The sequence below is a fragment of the Paramormyrops kingsleyae genome, chromosome 23, assembly GCF_048594095.1.
Source record: "Paramormyrops kingsleyae isolate MSU_618 chromosome 23, PKINGS_0.4, whole genome shotgun sequence".
Lineage (NCBI taxonomy): Eukaryota > Metazoa > Chordata > Actinopteri > Osteoglossiformes > Mormyridae > Paramormyrops > Paramormyrops kingsleyae.
The window spans coordinates 19,739,054-19,756,782 of record NC_132819.1 but is presented as its reverse complement, the minus strand read 5'-3'; the positions used below and the strand labels follow the sequence as shown (position 1 = coordinate 19,756,782).

The window sequence follows — 17,729 nt, the reverse complement described above, 5'->3', positions numbered from 1 at the left end:
GATGTTGAGCAAAAACTCAACAACTGATTCTGGTTCAGAGAAATCAGCAAACACAAAGTCCAGCCCCGCTCCACTGGCCCCATGGAAGGAATCAGTTCACTGTTTGTAAATGCATCTGTATCTAGGATACACACTTACCCTCATTTTCGTTACCCAAAATAATAGTTCTCCAAAGTGCATAAGAAACATCTTAATCCGATACAATACTGCCCTCTAATGTCGTTACTTATACACGTCATGAGCCGCTCGTAACGAGCTTTAGAGTTTTATTTTCTATTTCTTTTGTTTTCTTTACTGTTGGTTATTTTTTCATATCAGCGTTTCCATTCTTAGTCCTGCAGGATGACATTATAAGTACCTGACCGTCAAATTTGCAATAATTAGCAATGAAAAGTATTAAAACTGTGATTCACAATATTTTGTTCTTTTTTGGGTCTGTTAATCAGATTATCAGGTGACTAGGATAAGCATTTAGAAGATGGATCGATTGGTGGATTAAAAAAACCAAATCAGATTAAAGCTAGGAACGATTATTTTAATATCCTGTTGCCAATTAGTCAAAGTCAGGGGAGTTTCTTGCTGTTGAAAAGATCAGGAGCTAAGTCAAGAGATCGGACCTAACGACTCCATGGTCCAAAATCTGCCCTAGTAATACCGTATAAACAATACTAGAATACCAAGTATTACGTAAGGTACGTAAACGTAACATTATAAATATAAACGTGACGTTTGGTTAAGACCGTTTTTAATTTTATACATTATTTTTCTGTTTTTATTTTTTACAACAGAAATAGACGAGGAGGATAATCAAACTGCTCAATATATTTTATTATTCATATTTTCTATTTAAACGGGCATATTGTTATGAATTGTACGTAATGTTAGAGGGGTAAATACAAGTTTTATTAAAATGTACAGTATTAAACAGGCCTACTGCAGCCGAGCTAGAGGTGCAGGTTAGAGGAGCCGCTGCTTCCCGACGCAGCCGCGAGGGCATCCGCCAGGACACGCTGCTGAAGCGCAACTGAGCATTTAAGGCCGACCAATATGAAACGAGGTACTTGCCTACAGCCTTGGATGAGAGTTTGTGTTACAGAAAGTTCTCAAGGTATCCAGCAAACAATAGACCTCACTGTTAGATTTAAAATTAATCAGATTCAGGGGCTTTTCTGACCCTGTTAATTCTCTGCAGTCTGTAGTTACCAGGCGTTTTGCACACCTTTCATTGTTTACTACATCGAAAGTGCAATCATTTTATAAATCACTTCTTAGTTATTATTTAACTAGCTTATTCTGCCAGACATTAATTAAAATATGAATTTCATAGCAATTATATGCAATTCACTTGGATTTTCCAGAGCAGATCGAAAGGCTCTTGTACACCTGTGGTCTTTATTTTTTATACAAACTACTTGTATTCCTAAGTGTATCTGTTAATGTAACATTGAAAAGTAACATTGACACTCTGCAGCGCTAGATCTCTGCAGCGCTATTTGCTCTGTGCTTGTTGCTGAACTCCCATTTCTAGATGAATAATGGATATCTTGAATCAGTCGCTTAACATTTTTATCTCTGTGAAATTAGGCCAGCAGAGAATTTACATGACGGTCGTCTGAGACAGTTTAGGTAGTCCTGGCATTTTGAAGCCAAAACAAGCTTCTGCATAGTAACCTACTGAAGCGTTTGGTACCGAGGCACCAGAAGGCTGCTGCCTTAGAGCTTCTCAGCACCTCCATGAAGGACCAAACTGCTGAATGAAGCAGGCAAGTATGTGGCAGCAGTTATCTGCAGTGAATGTGCGTCACTCTCAGGTACGAGCTCCTGAACCTGCGGGTCACCCATGGGAGGCAGAGGAAGGACAAAGCGATGAAGACGATTACAGATCCTACCCACGCCAACAATGGCCCGTCTGGAAACCAAAACCAAGAAACCGAGGATGAGTTTCGAGCCTCTGGCTGTCCGTGAACTGAATAAGACTCCCAGTGACTAACACCAATTTTCACACTTTATACCATCCCACACTTTCATTATATATTATTATTTTACCCTGCTGAGGTGAATTGGAGTTGCCAGATTGTGTGTAGGTGTGAATGTGAACGTGCCCTGTGATCAGGTGCCACCTTGTCCTGGGTTTTTCCCTGCCTGGTGCCTGTAGCCTGTAGCTGTGGGCCCCTGTGATCCTGTATGGAACAACCGGGTATTTAATGTGGATGGACGCTTTTTTATTCTACAACTACTAATATCCACCTATTTTCCATATATGGGGTCACGGGGGTGGGGGGGGGGGGGGGGGGTCCTGAGCCTATCCCGGGGGCTACAGGCATAAGGCAGGGAACAACCCAGGATGGGACATCAACCCATCACAGAGGAAACCCCATGATGACACAGGGAGGACATGCAAACTACACACACATGGACCAATGGGGAGACTCAAACCCGGGTCCCAGAAGTGTGAGACAGTAGCACTGACCACTGCACCACCATGCCACCCTACTACTGGTATCCCGGTTCTGTAATGTCTCATTTTGCAGTCATGTGGTTTTTATTATCTGCTCTATTATTTATTCTTATTTTATTTTAATTATTTTCTCTGCATTACATATTTCCTTTCAAGCATGGCCCTGAAGTGAAAAACATTTCATTATACAAATGCGCAGTGCATGTCTGTGTGAGTGACAATTAAAACGTGAAACTTGCACGAGTATTCGTTCAGACTGGAAGACAGGTAAAGCCCAACACAAAACTCTACAGTTTTAAGCAAGATTACACCATGTTGTTTCAGTTCAATTGTGCAGCTTCTGTGTTGGTAAAAGCCAAAAAAGGTGAATATTCTGTCATAGGGAATTCTGGAGAAATGCTAGAGTCATTACTGTTAAATCGGCAATAGCTGCTGCCTGATCGTACTTAACTATTCCAGTAACAGCCTTGAGGACTCTACTGTTGAGCAAGCATTTAGTTTGCATTGTGACGGAGTAGTTGACCGGGTAAACAGCTGTCGATGCTGAGGCCACTCTGCTCTGCTTTGCACACATGGATGAGACACCCGGCCACCCATCTCTAAGCAAAATCGAGGGTCATAACTGCTTTTGTCCATTCGGTTGCAGAAGACCCTTGAGATTTGCATGGCGTCTGACCGTGTGATCCCATGAATGGACTGGTGTGCCTTTTGGAAGCTCCCCCACCTTGGGTTCTGGGCCCTGGGGGTGCCTCCTTTGCTTCACTGCCTTAGTTACTTCACATGCCCACTTTTGGGACTGGAAGCAGTGGGAGGTCTGGAAATGTGATCTGCTGCACCTCCCAGCATGCTGAGAAGGTCATGCAGACGCCCGTGAGAGGCAGAGCACAACTCTGCATGGCCACTTCTGCGTTTAACCATCTGCACCCAGGTCTCATGTTTCCCGTCTTCTGAATGCTCTCTGCGATCGTTCACACTCAGGGGTTTGGAGAGAGACCGTCTCTTTAAGCTAGAGCCGCGGAATCCGCGATTCCCACACCATCTCCCACATGGGATAGGTGCTGCATCAATATTTTACCCAAATTTTACTATCAAAACACATTTTTTTACATTACTATAACCACGAACCTGGATTATACCTATAATCACTTGTGTCTTTCACTCAGTTGTCTTTATTTTCTCATTGTAAAAATTATTTCGTGTTGTACATGAAATGTTTTCAAGTTGCCATAAAATCCCTGTTGATCATAAGAACAGTTCGCTATGTCCCCGATTAAACTGAACGATGTTTCTTGTTCTGCAACTCAAAACATTTGTCTTCAGATCGCATTAATAAACTTTTCCATGATCTATCTCTATGTCACTATATATCTCACAATACAGATTGATTACATGCACTGAAAAACATTTTAGAAACTCATCAAAATTGGTTGATTTTCATTAAAATTTCATTTGTACTAAGCAGGAATGTATATTTGACAAACAATAAAGCCTAGTTTTGTCCAAGGATTAAAGTTCTTTTCTACAGATTTACACCTCTTCTGCTCACACCAATAAATCTTCCTGCAAATACAACGGATGACATCACAATGATGAATAGGACGGTGAATACTACCTTTGCTATTTTCATAAGAGTACTAATTTGTGGAGATTCTTCTGATTAATTACCTTCTTTTAACTGAACAATGATCATCTGTTCACAAATGCTGAATTTACAATATAAAAAAGACTTAAATAGAACTTTTGGTCCCATTTTCTCAAATGACACCTGGACCTTCTCCTTCAGCAATGACTAGGTACAGGCAAGCAAAAATCGCCCAGGTTAGATTTAATAAGCCAGAATGTTTTATACCAAATCAAGAAAAAAAGTAGTTATTTTAACAGTTTTTGAGATACGGCTCTTGGAATAATCTGATGAGTGGAATTTCAATTCCCACAGCTGATTGTGGGATTTTACAAATCTCTTGAATAACTTTGTTTTCAGGCTTTTTGGTCCCTGTTTTAGATTTTTTTTTTGTAGACTAATACAAGAAAATTGTGGGTGAAACATAGACCAATATTTTTGGTCAAAACATAGAAATTTTGACTTCAGTGTGGCCTTTGAAAGAAATAATAACATATGCTAGCAAAAGAAAAAGGAAATTATCCTATAATTACATAAAAATGTTAAGTTGATTCTTAAGTGTTTTGGTCCAGTCAAGGCACTTACCTGCCGGTACCTACTGCCATGTGACATGGGACTGAATATTTAACAAATAAACATGCCATCTTTATGCAATGAAAAAACAATATTATATCCTATGAAGTATCCACATTCCTTCTATGTATTATATAAAGTAGGCTACTTGCTGCTAACTCAGATTTAATGCACAGGGTTCGCCACGCGTTGTCCTAAACAGCTTTCGGCTCTTACATGCAGACAATATTAGATACCTGAACTTGAGTTGCAGCACAAACGCTGACTCCCACTCTGGGGCGATTTATTGGGTCTGTCAGGGGTTATCCTGTGCGTAGGAGCAAGACCACAACTGAGGGCTGACTGCGTTTAAAAGGACATCTGACCCGCAAATAGCGCCATTGTCACACTGGGCAGCTGTCACTAGCATCAGTCTGAACGCTGGTGGGGATAAAACCAGTACAGGAGACAGGAGCCCAGGAGAAAGCAGAAGGATCCCCGGAAAGAGGAGCCCGGGCTGCAGAGTCAGAAGCGCGTCTAGGTCCGAAGCAGCAGCACCGGCAGCTGGCGAGGGTCATATCGGAGCTGGGATCATGTTGCTGGGAAAACTGGTACGGTAAGACTCCTTTGTGGTGCTCTTAGTGCCTTAAACACTCAGCTTCGGATAGGAGATTTTAAGACGTTAAAGTTTGTGTAGTAATAACCGGAGTGCGCCTGTTGTATATTTGCTCTCCATTTAAACCGATGTGTACTTTGAATCTCACGCGTTTCTGTCCCAAAGACAGATAACCTAATTTCGCAATTTCACCAATCCTGAAGTGCTGTTTACTTCCCGGATAATCACCGTGCCAGTGCCTCGCATTAACTCTGCATTTATACGGGCTTCAGTTATGGGCGCTGAAACGCCGCTCATTGTCCCGTTTCGGAGGGACTCGTGTTGAAACTAGTCAACCCGGCCATGTCAAAAGTGGGGCATTTACCTTTGTCTGGGTGAAAACGTGCGTAGACTTGCTCATTACGGGATCGTTAATGATTACCTGCTCCCACACGTGTGTCTTGATGCCTGTCAAACTCCGGGGAGGCTGTTCAGGGATTTACCCTATATGCAAAGGTGCAAGCCCAGGGAGCAATGCAGATGGGAGAAATCGGGGGAAACGTGTAGATGCATGGCGTTTGATTTATTCTTATCCGTAGGTGCTGCATGCTGTCGCCTTGCTTACTGCACCCAATGTTTGCTTGGCGTATGTTTTTCAAGCAAAGCGCTCAGGAGACTGGGATGAAAGCCCGCCGCTTTCCAAAGGTTTGGGGAGAGTCTTCCCGCACACACAACCCTCATTGAAATTTTTCGTATGTTATAACCTTTTAAAAAACTTTATCATAATGAGTTAAAAAAAAAAAAAATCTCACACACACTGGATGGAAGGAAATAAAAAAAATGTATACATATAATATATAATAAACACTATATTTTGTGTCATTAAAGAAAATTATGGTGGAGATATTTGAGGAGAATGTTGACATTTATTTAGTTATATTGGGTGAATGTATTATTCAAAAGGACCTATATAAAATTGTTTATTCAGCTGTTTTACGGATTGCGTACTATTTATTAAGACGAATACAAGGAGAAAGGCTTACTTTAGAGTGCTGAGGTTGAAAGTGCTAATTAATAGTAAAACTCAAATTAAATTACATAGGATGCTTCGCATGTCCCCGCAGTCACGTTGTGCTAAAGCTTTGAGACGCGTTTTGGCTCTCGCCTGTCCTCCGTAGACCGTAATGACCGTGTCCCCCCCGAGAGCTTGTGGGTCAGCTCCTCGGGTTCCTGCAAGAACCGCTGCTTCGAGCTGGAAGAAGCGGAGCCTCCGACCTGCCGCTGTGACAACTTGTGCAAGACCTACAATAGCTGCTGCTTGGATTTCGACGAGCACTGCTTAAAGACGGGTAAAAACATTATCGCGGGGTCCTGCTTCATGCTCGGAGCTCGTAGAGTTTTCAGGAAGAGACTTTTCTAAACTTTCAATGTTATTTAGCACAATACAGACCACGTTCTTGAGAGCGACAGCCATAACACCCAGCAGCCCTCGCAGTCATACCACCTATGGTAAAGTGGTGTTTCGCTTGATGCTTTAACAGCCGGTGGGTTCGAATGCACCAAGGAGCGCTGTGGAGAGACCCGGGACGAGGCACATGCCTGTCACTGCTCCGGAGACTGCCTGGAGAAAGGGGACTGTTGCTCCAACTACAGCATCCTCTGTAAAGGTGACATGGTCTGCTTCTGGCATGATGGTGGTTAGAAACTAGATTGAAATTCCAGCACCTTTTGTTGGGTAACGGTAGCAGTAATAACAGCCTAATAGACATTAGTGTTCTTGATTCAAGATATTAGCGACATTAACGGTGGACAGCGTATCCAGCCCAGGTTCCCATTGTTGCGCCTTTGCGCGGCTCCTGTGACTGGTACGCAGTGGATCCCACCGCAGCGCCCTCTGCTGGACGCTCTCTGACACTCGGCCTCTTGTCTCGTGTCTCGTTCGGCAGGGGACACCCCGTGGGTACAGGACGAGTGTGAGGAGATTGAGAAACCAGAGTGCCCTGCGGGGTGAGTGGTCATGTGACCTGCAGATGCCCTCCTGTCCTGTAGACTGAGGCCCTGTCTGAGGCTTTAAAGTGTGCTTTATATACCTTATTCTGGTAATATCTTCTAATGGTACAGCTGCAAAATCCACTGGCTTAGGAGATGCTAATGGGCCTGTCCGTTTGCTTTAGGTTTGTCCGGCCACCTTTGATCATGCTCTCTGTCGATGGATTCCGAGCCACCTACCTGCAGAAGGGAAGCACGGTGATCCCGACCCTGGTCAAATTGAGTAAGAGACACGTGCTCGTGCAGTGAGCCAGCTGGGGCTTTGGCTTACGGTCCGCTAGAGGACTAATCCCTGAGCTCACCCTTATACGGACAGGATTTTTACTGTTTCCTTAAAGCATCTCTCTTTTTTTTGAGGTTAATGTACTTTGTACATTGTCCCTGTTCAAATAAATAAAATAAACTAAACTGAAAAGGCAGGTACAGCTAAGACCGAACCCCTCTTGTTTTAGAAACGTGTGGCACTGCCGCTCCGTATATGAGACCTGTGTACCCCACCAAAACATTCCCCAATCTCTACACTCTGGCTACGGTAAGGATCTTGCCTCCCTTTTCCGTCTCACACGTGCTTCCCACCCATCCGACTCCATCAGTTACATTTTCGTTTATTTACAGACACTTTTATCCAAAGTGACATGCATTCGAGAAAGCAGAGTCAGCCGGTCCCTGGAGTAACTGGGGGGGGGGGGGGGGGTTCAGATCTTTGCTAAAGGGCCCAGTAGTGAAATCATGGCGCCAGTCGTGGGTTTTGAACCAGAAACTTTTCAATCACAGACAGTGTCCTAACCCAGTGATCCACCCACATGATACTCAGATGGAATGCCGTGACCTTTCTGAGAATGTATTTGAAATAATCTTTTCCACTGGGATGTCTTACCTGATGTATTTATTTATTTTTAAACGCAGGGCCTCTATCCCGAATCGCATGGAATAGTTGATAACTCGATGTACGACCCCGTGTTTGACGCGAACTTCCTCCTGAGAGGTCGAGAGAAGCTGAATCATCGCTGGTGGGGAGGCCAGCCTGTGAGTCTTGGGCCCCCCAGCCCCCATCCCCCCCCGGTGCCGCTCCCGTATGGCTGATCTCCTCACTGGGGCGGCCTTTTCCTACTCGCACAGTAAACGTGGGAGTGCTGGTGTGGTTTCTTATCGGTCTGTGAAACATAAAGATTGCTGAGCTGTGCATATTCCAAAGAAAGACTTTTCGCTGACTAAGGTAGCAAGTAGTTTTGTTCTGAGTTAATCACTTTATATTTGATGACACGACTGAATACACAGTGTTTGGGACGAAGATTTTCACAACTTGTTTCATGATGGTTTCAAAACTGAATTACAATGGGAAACACGTAAAATCATGTAGAGGATGATATCACAGGTTTTTCATGCACTAAGCTTTAATCTTGCCTTGTCTGAAGATCTGGATCACTGCTGTCAAGCAAGGAGTGAAGGCTGGGACCTTCTTCTGGCCTGTGTAAGTGTGTGTGTGTGTGTGTTCATACAAGTCTGCGGTTCATTTACATGGCTGTTCAGTGCATCTTTCCATGTCCACCTAAAAATGAGAGCATTGCGCTGTGTTAGTCGGCCCCCTTTCTGTGTAACTCATAAGCAGTAGGATGCGTTGGGTCAGTCCAGTGTCCAGACAAAGGGTCCCTCATTCACAGCACAGACACGCCATTGATGTGTGAGAGCATTCAAGGCACGGGGGTGATGGGGGGGGGGTGGATTTCTGACTTAAAAAGTGTAAAGAACAAATGACGTGGTGGGTACTGTGCCAACATGTGGGGGTATTCTACTCACCCTGTAGTAGGGGGGTTAGCAAATATTTACACCTGAGTTTTAGTGCCAAGGTCAGAATGTTTGTATCAGCAGAGAGTGTCTGGGAGACAGGGTGTTCTGCAGTGTCTGTGGCTGGTTTGTGTTGTATGTGTCCTGTGTCTTGAGAAGGTTAGAACAATATGCACCTATGGAAATCCCGGAGTCAGATTTCCTGTACTGCGATGGGGAAGCAAACGTGCTCCCCTCACCATCATCGCTGTAATATTACACTGTGCTATTGCCTTCACTATGAAGACCGATAGACAAGAAGGTTTGTTTTTAAACCAGAGCTGTTAGCGAGTGTTTTTTGTATTCGGTGGTTATCAGAGATTTTGCTGTGCTCAGCTACATCGTGACAGCCGATTGTCTGTCTGCCGGCTGCCTTTCAGCACGGCACGCCGACTAATAAGCACACGCCTTTTAAAAGGCCGACAGAACCATTGACCCACGACGAGGTGAATGAATACGGGGCCTCTGTTACATTATCCCTGCTTTTCCACAGGGTGATTCCACTGGAGAGGAGAATCCTCACCATCCTGCACTGGCTTCACCTGCCAGATGATGAGAGGTAGGCCTCAAACCAATCCCTGCGCAGAGAAGCCAGACATTCTGTCCCCTTTTCACTAAAAACGATGAGTAACTGGGTCTTTACCCATTGCAGGCCCTATGTGTACGCAGTCCATTCTGAGCAGCCGGACACCTTCGGCCACAAGCTGGGGCCGCACAGCAATGAGGTCAGTTGGTCGGAAAGGGAAGGACATGGATTTGCTCTTTGGCATGTCACTCACCTGCTCCTGCCTGTTAGATTTTACTTGGCAGTTTTGATTCCGGACAACTTGACCTTTGACCTGCTTGTGTAGCTGAGTATTGACTAAAGAAGCTTAGCTTTGGTCACCCATCTGAGTGGTTTAACCCCCCCCCCCCCATGTCAGAAGAATCTTTTTAGCTGCTTAGCTACTTAGCTGTGTCAATTTGTGCTTGTTTTTCATATTTACGATGAAGGTCAGTTTGTAACTAGTTTGATGCCTGGTTTTCTGGCCCCGTAGCTGAATAATCCCCTGAGGGAGATCGACAGAGTTATTGGGATGCTGATGGATGGCCTGAAACAAATGAATCTACACCGGTGTGTCAACATCATCCTGGTGGGAGACCACGGTAACAACATCCACCGCTCTGGAAAGGAAGGCATTGAGATCTGCTGGTGACCTAGAGGACTGTCTGAATAACTGTTTCTTCTTTTTCTTGGTCCAACACAATGAATGTTTAATTTTCATCTCCCAGATTTTTGAAATTGATGAAATAACATTGTCAGACATTTTAACATTCTTTTTCATGCAGTAATTCTCACGATTAGGGAGGTGGACCAGTTGTTAGGACTTTCTTCTCACGCCTCTGGGGCTGTGGGTTTGATTCGTGCCCCTCCTGTTGCCCTCAGCAGGTTTATAGAAACACGGAACTTTGCTAACGTTCCAGAATTAAATTTGTTATCCTGACATTTACTGAAAAGAGGAAGAGTGCAATGGCCCATTTCGCCAGACCGGGTATCGTCTGTTCGCCCACAGGAATGGAGGAGGCTCACTGCGACAGAACGGAGTACCTCAGCTCCTACCCGGTGAACGTGGATGATCTAATCCTGATTCCTGGATCACTTGGACGGATCCGGGCCCGAAATCCCAACAGTCCCAACTGTGAGTTACGACTGGACAGGAAATAGGGTGGGGAAGGAGGTTCCCAAGCATGATTGCAGGAGGTCCTTGAAGTTCACTCAACAGCTGCCAGACTAGATAAAAAGTAAAACTTTTGAGGACTCGTCCTGTGTTTGCATTGCTGCAGGGGTCCCTGACCCTGAGAACACCAGCCTGACTTTCTGACAACACAGCTGTCTTCTTTGGGACCTACCTAGAAAGTTGTCCTTTTTTTTCTCCCTAGATGACCCCAAGGCCATTGTCGCGAATCTTACCGTAAGTAGCACCAGCTCATTATAAAGAGCAGCAATTATGACTTATTAGTATACCGAGTTGAGTATAAGGATTGGATTTTTAGGCTGCCCAGCTGCATCTCTCACTATTGTGCTTGCTTGAAGTATTCTGCAAATCCCATATAACCTCGCTAACGCCCCGGAAATGGCAGAAATGTAGACATATGATTGTGTAGGGTATAAGATGAGAATGCCACTGTCCGCCATCAACTTATTCCTCCAGTGTAAGACGTCGGATCAGCACTTCAAGGCGTACCTGAAACAACACCTGCCCAAACGGTTCCACTACGCCAACAACCGCAGGATCGAGGACGTGCACCTGCTGATGGAGAAGCGGTGGCATGTGGCCAGGTATTGCCGTCTTGCTCCTCTTAAAGAGATAAGTGGGCTGCGCCGAATTTTGACTGGAGCAGCATCAGTGCAAACGTCAGACGTGCTGGAGTGCAGCCCGTTCGCAGAGCAAAGCAGGAGAGGGAGGGAGACCAGTCGCACGGTGGGTGGAGGACCCGGATCATCTCAGCCACTGTAGACCTGTGGTGTTTTGGAAAATGAATAAACAGTCCAGGATCCTCCTGGTGTTTGTCTTTTCAGCTGTTGAATGCATGAGGGTGGATCTGGGCATGAGGGGCAGATGGCATTATAGGTGACACTGTGTTCCAGGTTATGTCTGATCACGAATTCAGATAAGCAGGATTCTGTTCCTGCTGAATCGCATCTTTGAGTATTTTGCTATCCATATTATATCCATCTTAAAACCTGAAAAGCACTGCATGTTAATGAGCTGAGGTTCGGGATAGACTGGAGCTTTGGTAAGTTCCCATCTGGTCTTTGGGGAAGGTCATCAGTAATAGCACCAGGCTTGCGTTAGTAGCATTGTTTAAGCCTCAGAAAGAACTCCACCCCAAGGGTGTTACCAGGGGGTTCACCCAACTTTCATCCAACCGAACTAATGGTCAGATCATCCTCTCTCACGTTCAGCAGTGAGATGGAATCAGACATTTCGAACAACCCGGAGCTCGGCAGTCACACGGAGTTCATGCACAGGTAATGGACAACATGGCTGCGGTGTCCAATCAGGAGTGGGCAGGGCGGAGCCCTCAGCCCTGAGCCAGTCATTGGCATTCCCATGTCTTCCATGGGTGGTCGTTCCCTTTGACTATTCCAAGTCAAAAGGACTGCTCATAATCCGAGTGTGAACTTAATTGGGTGTTGGATGAGGTTTTGCTCACGGGTGAACTACTAACCCTCTGGGATGAAGTTCTTGAAGGTTCTGCTTGGTCTACCCTATCTTTCACATAGTCCACGTGAAGTCAGGTTCAGAGGAATTCAGTAGCATGTGTATCTATCTGATCTTTCATTTGGTACTTGTGTGGAAATGTTGGGGGAAGGAAAGGGGGACTGCCATAACTGGTCTAGTTTTTGTGAATAATTTTCCAGGAAAGTACCAGAAGGCAAAAAGAATCTTGGTAGATGTGGTTTCTATGGTGACCATGGCTATGACAACAAGCTCAGCAGCATGCAGGTAGAATGTTCACAACCTCTGGTCTCTGTACCATGTCATGTGGTTCCTGCCGTTGACAATGAATGCTAGCTGTGTTAACTTCTGCTTTTTCAGACAATCTTTATGGGGTACGGACCAAGCTTCAAATTCAAGACAATGGTGCCGGCTTTTGAGAACATTGAACTTTACAATGTCATGTGTGGTAAGACTCTTTCCTCCCTGTTGTGTGGACTCAAATTGTCTTTGTCAGATTCTCTAATCATCTATCCACTTTATCTTGCTTCCGTTCCCTCAGACCTTTTGGGTTTGCAGCCGGTTTCGAACAACGGCACCCATGGCAGCGTCAATGGCATGTTGAGGGACCCCTTCTACACGCCTATCATGCCAGAGGAAGTGTCTCCTCCTACCCCATTGGAGCCGGTCGCCACCTCCATGGATGACCTGGGCTGTAGCTGTGTTGATAAAGTCAGTGCAGGATCTCCTTGGGTTCCTTATGGTTCATCTCCAGCAGAGCTTGTGAATTTCACCACTTGGCCTTAAGCCTGATTCAGATATACGATCTGAATTAACTTAGACTCATCTTTTCACTAAGGGACTGGGTTGTCTTTAAATCACCATGGTAATGGTCTCTGTCCCTGAGGGTCCGACTCTGTTTCAGAATAAAGTTGAGGATCTCGATCAGATGCTCAGTGAAGATGAAGGCCGTAAAGACAGTAAGGATTTATTTACTAGCTTATTCAGATGTTGTTGAAACTGCTGATGCTTTTTCAGGTTTTTTTTTGATAATTCAGTTAGAATCTGAAATGGCGGCCATGAACAACAGCTTTGATGGAGGTTGCGATGGCAGAGTTAGCTCTGAAATGGCTTTGGATGTTAAGATGATCTTTGAACTGTTTGATGACCGGTGCCTGAAGGATCCGGGTAAACATAAATGATTGCTGTGCTTTTTGAGTCCCCTGATACATGAACTTCCTTTCGGACCTGTGTGGCTTCCTTAGGTGGGCAGAATCTCCCGTTTGGTCGACCAGCAGTCCTCTTCCAAGCCAAATACAGCATCCTCCAGCACGACGACTTCATTAGTGGGTACAGTCTGGAGCTGGCCATGCCTCTGTGGACGTCCTACACTGTTCTGGCAGATGTATGTCTAGTTGTTCCCTTGGCATTAACCCCTGTGGAATCTGAACATGTTCCAAGTCATGGGATTCTCACAAATGGCCACTCATTTCTCTCATAGGTTGATGTTACTCCTCGCCCTGCATTTGATACCAGTTGTGTGAGGCCAGATGTCCGAATCCCTCCCTTCGAGAGCCAGTCGTGCACTGGCTATGGCGCTGATCCGAAGCTGTCTTACAGCTTTCTGTTCCCCCCTGGTAAGGGTCCCCTTCCTCAGCAGCCCGATCAAGGCTGCTGGGTGTGACTGCTATGTTCCTGTGCCAGTGTGAATGACTACTACCTCTGCACTAAATTAGGCTGTACCATTATTGGCCTCTTGGGGGAGCCAAGGGTTAAGAGTTGATTGCTCCAGTTTTAAATGCTATAGTTTGAAGATGAAAGTGATGATTCCCTGTAATATTGGTCCCCATGAATGACTACCTTGATAGTGCCTGGAGTGGTCTGGTACATGAGACTGTACAACCCTCAGATGCACTTCTTCAGTAGCAGGCCGCTAATTTCGTAGGTATGGAGGGCAACAAAAAACATTTCCAAAATAAACCAACGCTTCTGCTGTGTTGTCAGGGCAGGCCTCGTCTCCTAACACCAGACAAGACGCGGTCTTGATCACAAACACCGTTCCAATGTACCCTGCATTTAAGAGTGAGTATGTTTTACAACTTGCTTTTAATATTGTGCAGAAGTCTGTTTCCCAGCAGTGGAAAACACATGTCTTTAATGTCAGTCCTTGTTCAGGCTGATTCTCTAAATGTCTGCGACATTAGCATTACTATTTCAATACAGCAAATACGTGTAACGATTCCCAGCCCCAGAGATGTTTTCTGCATGAATCGGGCGCCTCTTGCGCTTGGTGTGGTTACTGCCAGCAGGTGGCAGCACGCCATAGCCGTGATGACCTCAGTGTTTCGAGTGCTGCGGCGTGTTGTCTGTGTCTCGGGGAGGCTGGCACCCAGCGGCCTGCGGAACAATGTGTACACTCACACACACATGCACATACACACAATCAGCAGGCTGGATTATAGACGTTGAGGACATAGTACTCCTTTTATCAGCCTTTCCACTCCCAAGATGTTTCTGGCTACGGGTGGGTGATATGGCCAAAGTGTCACATAATGAAATTTTTAGTTAGAAACACAATCTATGATATAGATCATGAGATGCATAAATTATTTTTTGTTTACAAAACAACCAAATTAGAATGTCTGCTGTGAGGTTAACCACTTAACCAGCAATTACATTCTTGCAATATTGTAATATTCTTAATTATTGAAGTATGAAAAATACAGAACATATGAAAGATTCTCATTATAAGATCTCATTATAGCAAAAGTGCTTTTTAATTTTTTTAATTTTAAAGTTTCAAAAGTTCTCAGTACAAATTTAGATTTATCACTTTGGCCAATAAAAAACACACATTTAAACCATTTTGACCTAGTACAACCTTTTTTTGGAACCAGTTTTTCCTCATCAGTCTCTGGTTATTCAACAACGTAGCCGACTTGTCTATAGACCTTGTGTTGTTTGCCAGGTGACGTAAGTGCAATATTTTTGGTAATCCAATGGCATATGGAATTATTTATCCACTCATCTAGGTTAGCTAACTGGTTTAAAAAGGTCAATTAAGTTTCTTGTATAAGATCTAGTCGCTAAGTTGAGACCCACTGAGACTGACAAAGAAGTGATATATACAGACAGCACTGAGATGTTGTGCCTTGTTTTGTTTCACATCAGTCTGTTTTTGTTGTAGTACTGTTGCAGCCTCCGAACACACAGGAAGCGCAAACTTGCTGGTTTGGTCTGTCATTACTTAAGTAATGCTGTATCACAATTCTAACAATAGCTGTGAAACACTTATCGCAGATACAGTTGCAATTGGTCATGATAAATTGCGGTCATATTAGCCACCACTATTTCTAGCATCATAAGAACATAGACCTGTGTTTTTGTTGCTGTCACGCAGATTTCGTGTTTGTCCGCTTTGTGTTTTCAGAGTCTCAGAGTGTGGCTCCTCCTTTGTCATTGTATAAACATGCAGCGTAATTCTGTGTTTCATTCCGAAAGCACATGACCACCCATTGCTCCTCTCACCTGTAGGGGCGTGGAGCTACTTCCAGGAGACCCTGGTGAAGCGATATGCCAGTGAGAGGAACGGGGTCAACATTGTCAGCGGTCCCGTGTTCGACTACGACTTTGACAGCCTGAGGGACTCCATGGAGAATATCCAACAGTAATGAAAGATGTGGTTCATTTAGGGACTGTAGATAAAGGAACCTGGGATAACGCCTCCAAGAATAGACCCTGTTATTGACAAGCCTGCTCTGGGTATCTGCTATCAGCTGCAACCTGGGGCCTGTACTATGAAGCGGGGTTACTGGCTTATCGGGGTAACTTGTCGGATTTAAGGTAGTCTGGGCAAAATGTAAGTGAAGGAATATGAAGTCCATTTAAACTGTGGTACCTTAAATCCGACAAGTTACCCCGATTAGCCAGTAACCCCGCTTCGCAGTACAGGCCACTGGCTGATGAATACACGAAACTCTGCTTTTTGACCTTGTCAGCTGGTGTTGGCCGGCGTGACGAACTTCATGCTACATGGCATGTTCTGTGTCTGTGTTTGCAGGTTGGGTGGCGAGTTCCCAGCGATTCCCACACACTACTACAGCATCATCACCAGCTGTCTGGATAGCACCCGAGCTGCGGACGAGTGCGACGGCCCACTGACCGTCTTCTCCTTCATTTTGCCACACCGGCCGGACAATGCCGAGAGCTGCAACGTGAGCGTGACGCTAACGCTAAGCACGATGCTAACAGTAACATCAAAGACCTGCGCCTGTACACCCTGGTGTTACGTCGCAGTGCTCGTTTTCCTTAAGTGCGGACACGGTGCTAATGCTACGAGGATGTCTGTCAAAGACCAGCACCTGGACGCATCCGTGTTGCATTGCATTGTTTACTTACCTTATGCTAAACTGATTAGTAGACACCTGTGTTTCTCTAGTCTTTCACTGCTACCAAAGGGCTAAAGACTAAACCGAACAGCAAATGTTTACTGCAGTATCGAGAGGATTTGAGGCTGTTTCTGCTTTGAACCACATATGCTTTGTTGCCATCTCATAAAAAAAATACAGATTAACATCATATTTAGCGTTAGGAAGGCTAATAACATAAGAAAATGATGCTATACTGATTGGTTCATTAAAGGCAATGTACTAATTGGCTAAGGAAGGACTCTTGTGGTGTCTGAAGCTCCCTTGTGTGTTTGTATGTGTCCTACAGAGTGTGGAGGAAGAGTTCAGGTGGGTTGATGAGCTGATGAAGGCTCACACAGCACGGGTAAGAGACGTCGAGATCCTCACTGGACTGGACTTCTACCGGATCACCAACCGGAGCTACGTGGAAATCCTCTCGCTAAAGACTTACTTGCACACATTCGAGGATGATATCTGAAACCTGTCCCGTCACTAGGTGTATATTTTTATATAGTGTATTATGAATCGATAGAATATTAACTGGCATTAAAAATTTTAATCTTATGTAGCAATTTTTTTTTCGCAAAGTAGCTAGAGAAATACTGTTGTTTTATTGTTTGTGATAATTGTCTCTGTTGTGGGTTGCGTTGTGGTCCTGTCACTCTGTACACTATTCTGTACACAATGAAACTGTGTGGTCGTTTTCCAAGGTATCCTAATGTGTGATTCACCATTATTGACCTCTACGTCATGTGACGATCAGTTAATTACACTGCAATAAACCAATATTTTTACCCAGCTGTTTGTGAATTATTATTGAGGTACTTCTAACTATCTTGCGGTATCTAGCTTGAATTCCACCTCCGCGTTAAGGATCATTTCAAGCACTATACCTCTGTTGACCTGTTTCTGTGTGGCCATGTGGTACGCTGTTCATTACAGAAAGTAATTAATTCTCTCTGTCTGTGCTATTGAATAGCCAATCCATAATAAAGTTCCTGCTGGGTACATGTGTTTA

At 44.7% G+C, this 17,729-nt stretch overlaps 1 protein-coding gene across 1 annotated transcript; it reads left to right on the top strand.

The window, feature by feature from the left end:
* Positions 1-4,912: 4,912 nt before the first annotated feature.
* Positions 4,913-17,509, top strand: LOC111852201 (autotaxin-like). Its single transcript, XM_023827796.2, has 25 exons — positions 4,913-5,242; positions 5,826-5,931; positions 6,405-6,575; positions 6,768-6,893; positions 7,173-7,233; positions 7,401-7,498; positions 7,728-7,807; positions 8,182-8,301; positions 8,691-8,746; positions 9,593-9,658; positions 9,752-9,824; positions 10,137-10,245; positions 10,653-10,778; positions 11,020-11,051; positions 11,292-11,419; positions 12,506-12,590; positions 12,684-12,771; positions 12,865-13,034; positions 13,228-13,282; positions 13,568-13,707; positions 13,804-13,939; positions 14,307-14,384; positions 15,837-15,969; positions 16,363-16,516; positions 17,019-17,509. Exons 1-25 carry the CDS (start codon positions 5,225-5,227, stop codon positions 17,187-17,189), a joined length of 2,580 nt encoding a protein of 859 aa, XP_023683564.2. The 5' UTR covers positions 4,913-5,224; the 3' UTR covers positions 17,190-17,509.
* The last annotated feature ends 220 nt before the right edge of the window (positions 17,510-17,729 follow it).

Excerpts from the sequence above, each read along its gene's own strand:
- LOC111852201 (XM_023827796.2), top strand. Across the intron at positions 10,246-10,652 it reads CATCCTGGTGGGAGACCACG|GAATGGAGGAGGCTCACTGC; the intron begins GTAACAACATCC and ends GTTCGCCCACAG. Across the intron at positions 11,052-11,291 it reads CCATTGTCGCGAATCTTACC|TGTAAGACGTCGGATCAGCA; the intron begins GTAAGTAGCACC and ends TTATTCCTCCAG.